A 9,426-nucleotide genomic window follows, 5' to 3' on the forward strand; every position below is an offset into this window, starting at 1 on the left:
AGTGGGCCTTCCGCGCTTCTGGGCCTCGCAGAGAGGTGCGTGCTGGTGGCTGTCCCGCGGGGCCTGCTCTACAGCCCTACTGTTGCTGGCCTCGGGGAAGCTCCCTACTCTCCCTGTGCTGGCTTTTCCCTCTGTGACAGGCCTGTCCCTGGGGGCTGGCCGCGGCCTTGACTGCAGATGGGAGGGTGTGGAAAGCGGGGCCCTGCTTACTGGTGTCGTCGTGCTTCTCTCTCTTCTGCACGCCCGGCGTGTTGGCCGAGGTCTCAGTCTGAAACTAGAACGGATGCTGCCCACAAAAATTAGAGGATATTTCAAAATGAATATGAAGCGATTAAAAGAAAAGAAGCATTTGATTTTCTTTTATTCAACAAGAACATCAGAAAAACAAGTCAAAGAAAGTTGTTTGATTATGCAAATGAGATGCAAACCCAACTTTTATTTCATTGGTGGAAACGCACTGGACAAAAGGCTGAAAGTACTGGAGTGTCTGCATGTTCCCTGATCCCCTCATTTTTGTGAGCAGCATATTTGAGATAATCAGTGTTCAAAGTTACGTTTATTCCAGTTGCCCAGAGGTCTCCATTGAATAAGTTGACTAATTGGAAAATTGTAGATACAGTTTCCTTTACTCAGCATTTCCATTCTTTCCTTAATTAGCCCTACAACAGTCTCATCATTATTTTTTTCACTCTACTTGTGGAGAAAGTGATAAGTCACTCACATTTGGTTGGAGAAATAGTCCCTGTAAAGGTTTTTTATGGGCTCAAGACTAGGAAAGGAGCATTTTATTGGTCCAGGAAGTCAGGATGATCCCATAGGTTTTATTTTTGAAGTTATTATTCTAAACCTGTCCTATGAATAAATATCCAAGAAATGTGAAAATGTGGGAGGATAAATGATATGTCAGATAAATGTAGGATGATGACATTATTTTAAAATAGGAGTTTTCAAAACAAACCAATCGATAGACCCTGAAGGCACTTTATAACCTGGAGTTAAAAATCGTTTGGTTTTACACATGTTAATTTAAGACTGATTTAAAGTTGCCATTAGATGGATGACATTTAAATTCCTGCAACATTCTTGACCTTCGGATTTTGAAATAACGAGTATGTGCGTATGAGAGAAACATAGTTAAAATTAGACTTTAAAAGTGATATTAAATGTTAAAAAGGGACAGTCATGGAAATGAGCTATAAACTTCCCTACACAAAGGAAAACTGGGAGATCCTGGAATTGATTCTAAATATTTAGTCATAAGGCAACTGTGAGGATGTGTTCTAAAAAGGCTCTTTATCGAAGACGTTTTTTGCACGAGGTAGAAGACGAGGCTGCCGGGGCTTTGCCGGCCCGCACCGCCTTGGTGGAACGTGGCCGCACCGGCGTCCCCCGGGGCCCTGCAGTGGGGCTGAGTGGGCGCAGCTCCCGTGTCAGCTTCCTTGGCTTTAAGAGTTAATCTAAGAGTTAATCGTGTCTGCAGGTGTGTGGGGATTAGCACTGTAAAGTTGTGTAAGGGGTTTTTCTTTCTTTTGATCTTCAGAAGGGGATGAAAGATAGCCATTAAACTCAAGGGATTAGGTCCCCTTTCTTTAAAGACATTAGGTCCCGTAAATATTTCACTTCAGATGTAAGGTGAAGAATTGTATACATCTGGAGGCTGGGGAGGGGGGAGATGGGTGTTTTATATTACGAGGTAGAAATTATTCCGTTAATCTCTACTTACAAATTAAATGATCTTTGCCGGGAAAATTTCTTCCAACCTACAGTGTACTAAGATCTGAAAAAATGTGTGTGCTTCTACCTTGATAGCTACGCCAATTTTTCCTCCTCGTACTCCCAAACCCTTTTCTTTCCTTTTATAAGTTGGCGTCTTGCCTGACTTGTGCCTTGCCCCCTGGGTCCCCTCTTTGTATAATCCATTGGTGCTCTCAAGACATTCCGGGCTCTAACGCTTTGAGAGCAACTGCTTTAAAAATGATACCATGCTCACATGTCTGGTGGAAGTGTCTTCTGTGTTTTATAAAAAGCCTTATAGGGTTGAAGTGTTGGCAGCAGCATTAGTTACGGATACTACATCCTCAGGAAACTGGAGGAAAACCGGGAGAAAGTCCCAGGCAGGAAACTGGCTTCCGTCCCATCCACGCTGCCTGGTCACCCTCTCTGTCCTCTTCTCTCCAGATGGACCGTGGAGTGCTGGGAGTTTTGCTTTTTGTTTTCTCCTTGGTGTGATTCTCTCGGACGGGTTGTGGGAACATGGAATGTTTTTATCTCTACATATTGCGTTAGAATTAGGGTTGGGGGTGACAAGGGTGGGGTTTGGGTCAGTGCCAGCCCTCGAGTCAGCCTGGTAGATGATTATTCCTTCCTCTCCCCCGTGTGGCAGAGGCAGTCACTTAGCACAAATGTCAAATACATTCAGTTGGCCCAGTGGCTTTACTGACTCTGTATAATTCTGGGTTTTATATTTTTCCCTGAATTTGAGGACCTATGTGATTGCTGGTATTCCATCAACCTCCTGATTGCAGCTTCTGTTTTTTTGCTACAACTATAATGTGATGTACAAGCATTCCTTTCTCAGTGTTTCCCACCCTCTTAATTTTGTTCTTATCTTTTTATTATAGAAAATGTGGGTGATGAAGTACCAGATCGCGGGCAGTTGTGATGGGTGGCTTGGAGCCCCAGAGCATGTATTAGTGACGTGCAGAAAGGGAAAAATACAATTGTATTAGTAGATGAGTTTTAGAGATGTGCTAAGTCAAGTACTGAATGAATTAGTTGAATATAACTCATGGCAGGGGGTTAAGATGAAGGAATTAAGTCTTATGCTTGGTAACACTTGGACCTTTCAGGCTAGGGGCCTGCTCAGTTACCGCCTTAAGCTTCTACTTCCGCTGCTTCACAGACTTACAGGAATGAGTCTGTGCGGAAAGCTTACCTACACTTTGGTCCTGGAATATTACTCTGAAAAGAGAGACGGCGCAAAAAGAAACTGTGGAAGGTGTTTGGCAACGAGCAGGAGAGAAGCTCACAAGCTCTTTGAAGGTCAATTAGCCAGAAAATGTGCTCAAGCTGGATGTTGTGCGGGATAGCCCCCGGACACTACCCCCAAGGTCCTCAAAGTGGCCCCGCTGTGAGAGCACAGGGACAATTACAGGCCTTGAGGACGTGCTACAAAAGCTTTAATTAAGGGACTTACTTACACCCCACTAAGTTCTGGAAATTAAATTCTTGTTTGTGCTTAACTGATGTTTCTTTTGTCTGGGCTTCCACGTGTATTTCAACAGAGAGCACCATTTGCCCCAAATCTGTTTCTGTTGGCAACCGTTTTCCTGTGACGCGTTTTAGTAAAGCCGAGTTGAGTCGGGGGAAGGGCCCAGGCGGAAGGCCGGCTGAGAGGCGTTTTGCTGGGGAGCATTTTGGGCACAGGTTGAAAATTGTACATCTTATACCAGGAACTCTGAGCTTAATCACATGGAAAACAAAAAACAAATATACTTGGTAGGATTTGATTTTTAGAATTCCCATTCACAGGGCAACATGCTTTTCCTTGAATTGGCAACTTGATGACTCTAGACACAGCGGCAGGCTTGTTCTTTCTCCAGAAATATCATTGTTGCTGAGACAGAAGTAGCCTGGCCACTAAGCCTGGACCCACCTTTAGATTCCATTCAGATGTGGCTTCTTTTAAGGCTGGAGAGACTCGAATCTAAGGCTCAGTCCTAGCTAGAGCTTCGTGCTCGCGTGGGCCGGCCTCGCGCCTCTTCGCTGCCCGCCGCTGCCCCGGCCGCGGTGCCGGCTGGGCCGTGCCCCCTTCCTCCGCTGCCCGCCGCTGCCCTCGGAGCGGCTCCCCTCTTCGCTGCCCACCTCTGCCCGGGCCGCGGTGCCGGCTGGGCCGTGCCCCCTTCCTCCGCTGCCCTCGGAGCAGCTCCCCTCTTCGCTGCCTGCCGCTGCCAGGGCCTCGGTGCCGGCTGGGCCATGCCCCCTTCCTCCGCTGCCCTCGGAGCAGCTCCCCTCTTCGCTGCCCGCCGCTGCCAGGGCCTCGGTGCCGGCTGGGCCGTGCCCCCTTCCTCCGCTGCCCTCGGAGCGGCTCCCCTCTTCGCTGCCCGCCGCTGCCAGGGCCTCGGTGCCGGCTGGGCCGTGCCCCCTTCCTCCGCTGCCCTCGGAGCGGCTCCCCTCTTCGCTGCCCGCCGCTGCCCGGGCCCCCTTCCTCCGCTGCCCTCGGAGCGGCTCCCCTCTTCGCTGCCCGCCGCTTCCCGGGCCTCGGTGCCGGCTGGGCCGTGCCCCCTTCCTCCGCTGCCCTCGGAGCGGCTCCCCTCTTCGCTGCCCGTCGCTGCCCAGGCCTCGGTGCCGGCTCGGCCGTGCCCCCTTCCTCAGCGCTGCCCGCCGCTGCCCGGGCCTCGGTGCCGGCTCGGCCGTGCCCCCTTCCTCAGCTGCCCCCGGAGCGGCTCCCCTCTGCCTGCAGAGTTTGCTTTGAACCATCAAGGTTTTTAAAAAGCAGTAAGCACAGCTGGTGTTTCTTAGTAATTTTACATTTTCTTTCCGTGTTTCTAGTTCACATACAACATCAATCAAGTAGTACACTTTGGGGTCCTCTCTGTCCCCCTAGAAACCTGAAAGCGGTTTTGTGTCTCACTTTCTTCTGGAGATGAGAACTGCAGTCCCTCAGCCTTGCTCTCTCTGAACAGGCGTCAGAAAGAAAGTCCTAGTGCTGCTGTCCTGACCTGACCTTGTTGGAGATGAAAAAAGGAACAATGGCAAGAAAAGTGTAAATTGCATCACAGGTTCCAGTGTCCAGTTATGGGTAAAGTGGAGTTTATACAGGAACCCCGTTACTCCTAGTGGGTGGGAGGAGAGGGTGGGCACTGGGTGAGGGGCCCTTGGTGCCCGCTGCGTTGGACACGGCTCTTCGCAGTGACGGCGGCTGCCCCGGGCGGTTCGGGGGGCTGTAGAGTGACTCGGGGCGTGAGCTGGGCTGACAGTTTTTGATATTTACGTCATTTAGAATATTCTCATACTAGGATATGTTTTTAAATAATGCATAATATGAAGTTCAGTTCTCTTTGTTTTTTTTCGGAAAGAGGGAACATTATAGTGGTAGGAACATTTTTGTTTAACTGCAACCTGACTGGTTAACGACCTAAAGCAAACAAAGCTTGGTCCGAACCCCTGCAGGGAGGTGTGGCTGGCATTGCCCTGCCAGCTAGCAAAGAAGAGCCTCACTGAACCTGGCTACAGAGTGCTGGTTCAGAAAGTTGTTTCATGAAGTAAAAATCCGAACTTCTTTTCTCTTAGGCTTTATTTTTGCTAACACTATCGGAACTGGCACATCTGGTTTAGATTCTAAAATAGGCTGAATCCAATCAAATTCGAATCTGTAGATAAAAGGAAGTACGATTTTTAAACATCGATGAGAATTCTTTTATTTTATTTTTTTCTGTATTTTTCTGAAGCTGGAAATGGGGAGGCACGATGAGAATTCTTAAACATAGCAAGGTTATCAGGGAAGGTTTTGAATGGCCTTGAAGAATGGGCGGGTGCCTTTCACCGAGCGGGGCTATGCAGGTACAGTTCTGCAGAGAGGGGGTGGGGGGCGGGGGGTGACGGAATAAATGGCTTCTCAGCAGTCCTTCCTGTGAGTCGGGGTCATACCACTCACCGTCAGTAATCCCATCCAAACTGCACTTACTGGTCACTGGAAGATTTCTGTCATTTGGAGGAGGACTGGCATTGTCTTTTTAAGCTGAATTTTCATTCGGCAGAATTGAAATGGCTGTCGTTGTCAGGCTTAGCTGCTCACGTCTTGCCGACACCCCATATTATCACCCCCGGTTGCTTTCTGTCTTAGTCTGACTCCCCTTCCCGCCCTCTGCCAAGTGTACACAGCCAAATAATTATGAGCATCAGATGCAGTTCGTTGAAATTCTTGCTTTAATAGGGAAGCAGAATTGTTTTGTTTGGGGGGAATGTGGAAAACAGACCACCTAATATTTCAACCAGGTTGCTTTGGGATTATTTAAGAATGATAATGAACACTTTGTCGTGAAGATAAGCGCCCTCCCGTGCTGACCGGGCAGTTGGTGTACCGCCCTGAGTCTACAGTACAGCTGGCCCCACCTGACAGTCACCCCCACCCCGTTTCTGTGTTTCTCCCTCCTGTTGACCTTGGGCCATTAGTAGAGACTCAGCAGTTTACTCTTTCATAAATAATGCACTGTTCGCAGTGGCAGGCTGGAGGCTGCGGCCCTGCTCGGCTCGGTATTTATAGGTCGTGCCAGTAAACGTCTTGGGTGGTTTGGTCAGGAGCTCGGGCCGATCCGTTTTCAAGTGGGCGGTGAGAGGAGTGAGTCAGCGTTCTTGAACTTCAGTGGAGTCGAGTGTTGATACACTTGTTGAGCGTGGAGTGGCCTGTGTGTTTGCTTGTTTGTAGCTCTTTAACCCTCAGGAACTGGGACTGGCTTGGTAAGGCGTCTGCATTGGCACCAGATGAAGGGAGTTTTCTGCCTGTCTTGAGATAAACTGGGCTTAGCTGGACTCGTTTGGGGCCGGCCGTGCTGTGGTTGTTCCGGTGATGCTTCCAGACTGCTGAGAAAGCGCCTTCTCCAATGGGAGTGCGGGTCCCGTTCTGGTGACAGGGTCGCTGCAGGTGGCGTACAGCCTGTGCTCCGCCATGTAAGAAGGTAGAAAAGAGTGATGCTTTGAATAGAAAATAAGTTCAGTGCAGACTTTTTATCCAGAGAGGTTTACTTTGGAAAAACCTGTTTCAGAACAGGTTCTTCCCGTGCAAGGTCGTCAGTTTTATATTTCATTTTTCCTTTTGTCCTTTTAGGGCCAGACGCCTCCCGACTGAGCCTGCTTGGCTGCCCTTCTGGCCCCCGTGACAGATCCCCGGACCCTGGCTCTCACACTGGCTCTTCCTTACAGCCCCCGTGACAGATCCCCGGACCCTGGCTCTCACACTGGCTCTAGCCTGGCCCTTCCTTACAGAGCCCGTGGTGTGACAGCAATACTGCTCTTTGAGACTAGAATGTGTGAGGAAGCACTGTCATTTCAGGGCAGTGGTGTAAAGAAGAATTGCTGTTTTTAAAGGAGGCTAATGAGCTTTCAGTGTGAAGTGTCTGCTGACAGCGCTGCCTGGAGAAACGTTGATTTTTCTCTCTGTTTTGCAGGCCCTGCTTTCTTCCCCGGGCGGTGCGCCGAGGTCTTTGCCAGGGGTCAGAGCGTCGGGACGCTGGGGGTCCTTCATCCGGATGTCATCACCAAATTTGAGCTGACCATGCCCTGCTCCTCCCTGGAAATCAACATTGAGCCCTTTTTGTGAAGACGGGTCCCTGTGGTGCGGTTCTCTCCCCGAGTGTCCCTCTGTCCCCTGCTGGTGTCCTGTAGTCCCCACAGGGCACAGCCATCTGTGCTTTAATGTTGAATAAAGCAGAAAGCAGTGTGTACTCTGTGGGTAGAACCCGCGTCCCGCGACTGGCCAGCCTGCTGTCCGGGTGGTGCTTCCTGTTCGGTAAAGCCCAGCGGTGCCGGAGCAGGCGCCAGGCGGGGCCCGGCGAGGCCCTGAGAACGAGAGCCGCGCCCAGGCAGCGTTCACACGTGGGCAGGGGTCACTGCCGCAGAGCTGGCCGTGTTCCCAGTGACGAGGCGAGACGGGGAGAAACACACGTTGAACGAGTGCGACACCACAGAGGGGGCTTAGTTTTCTTTTTCTCCATCTGACGTGTGTGTTCACCCTTGGGACACGATGACAGCGCTCTTAGAAACCCTTAAAGAAGCGGCGATGGTCTAGTGCAGAGGTCCCCAAACTTTTTACACAGGGGGCCAGTTCACTGTCCCTCAGACGTTGGAGGGCCGCCACATACAGTGCTCCTCTCACTGACCACCAATGAAAGAGGCGCCCCTCCCGGAAGTGTGGCAGGGGCGGGAGGGGGGGTTCGGATAAATGGCCTCAGGGGGCCGCATGCCACCCGTGGGCCGCAGTTTGGGGACGCCTGGAGTGGTTACAGCCTCTGAAGTCATTTTAATGAAGCAAAAATCTGCAACCCAGATATTCAGAGTATTTGAGAGCCGGTGGGTATTGTTTTGCCTCTGATCCTCGGAGGCGGTTAGCGCACAGGCGGGCAGAGGGCTGTTCTGCTGGAAGAGCTGGAAAGGACTGTCACTGTGGTGTAAACATTAGGAAACAATGAAAAACTATTGCCCTGGGGCCAGGCCGTGCATTTTACCATCATCATCATTATAAAATCATGGTTTTACGTACCTGATTGAGCTGCTAGTTTGTGTTATTTTATAGGGCGGCATTAGCTCTTCCCTGAAGCTAAGCTTCTGCCGTGCCTTACCTTACCGCCTAATTCCATACTTGGAACTAGACTTCTGCAGTAGGTGCCATCTACTGAAAACAGCTGGAGCTAATGCTGGAGAAAGAGCTCGGTTACTGGTAAGATGAAATGAAACAATAAAATGTAAAACTTGAAAGCGAGGCAGGTGTAGAACTAGCCAAGAAGCATCGACCAGAACTGTTTGTGGAACATTTGCTGAGCCTGCTTGTAAGAAAAGACAATCATATTATTACCCTGAATGAGGCAGCAATGGCTAATTTAGCAAGAATCGTGAACATGGCCCTGGCTGGTTGGCTCAGTGGTAGAGCGTCGGCCTGGCGTGCAGAAGTCCCGGGTTCGATTCCCGGCCAGGGCACACAGGAGAGGCGCCCATTTGCTTCTCCACCCCTCCCCTCCTCCTTCCTCTCTGTCTCTCTCTTCCCCTCCCGCAGCCAAGGCTCCATTGGAGCAAAGATGGCCTGGGCGCTGGGGATGGCTCCTTGGCCTCTGCCCCAGGCGCTGGAGTGGCTCTGGTCGTAGCAGAGTGACGCCCCGGAGGGGCAGAGCATCGCCCCCTGGTGGGCAGAGCTTCGCCCCTGGTGGGCGTGCCAGGTGGGTCCCAGTCGGGCGCATGCGGGAGTCTGTCTGACTGTCTCTCCCTGTTTCCAGCTTCAGAAAAATACAAAAAAAAAAAAAGAATCGTGAACATGGACTTCCATCCATTCCAATTCTGTTATAAGCAGATCCTCAAAGTTTTAAGAATGAGATGAAATATCCTCATAAAATATGTTTGTCAAAGGGTTTGTATCCAGTGTACATGAAGATTTCTTACAACTCAAGCCAGTCCAGTTTTTAAGAATGGACAAAAGATTTGAACTGATATTTCCCCAAAGAAGATAAAGGAAATAAGCATGTGAAAAGATACTCAGCATCACTGGTGCTCAGACAAATGTAAATAAAAACCACAATGCAAATTAAAATGACTACAATTGAAAGAACTGATACCACCAAATGTTGATGAGACTGGAGCTACTGGAAATTTCATGCATTGGTGGTGGGAATTTGAATGGTGTAGCCACTTTGGAAATAGTTTGGCAGTTTCTTAAAACAT

General features: G+C 50.0%; 1 protein-coding gene across 3 annotated transcripts in view; it reads left to right on the forward strand.

Moving 5' to 3' along the window:
- FARSB (phenylalanyl-tRNA synthetase subunit beta) overlaps positions 1–7,442 on the forward strand; it is a 75,533-nt gene extending 68,091 nt beyond the window's left edge. For all 3 annotated transcript variants that reach the window (XM_066281122.1, XM_066281124.1, XM_066281123.1), the window contains one exon: positions 7,167–7,442. In XM_066281122.1, the coding sequence (XP_066137219.1) occupies positions 7,167–7,318 (152 nt within the window). In that variant the 3' untranslated portion in view covers positions 7,319–7,442. The remainder of the gene's footprint in view (positions 1–7,166) is intronic.
- Positions 7,443–9,426: the final 1,984 nt, after the last annotated feature.

This window comes from Saccopteryx bilineata, chromosome 5 (genome assembly GCF_036850765.1).
Source record: "Saccopteryx bilineata isolate mSacBil1 chromosome 5, mSacBil1_pri_phased_curated, whole genome shotgun sequence".
Taxonomy (NCBI): domain Eukaryota; kingdom Metazoa; phylum Chordata; class Mammalia; order Chiroptera; family Emballonuridae; genus Saccopteryx; species Saccopteryx bilineata.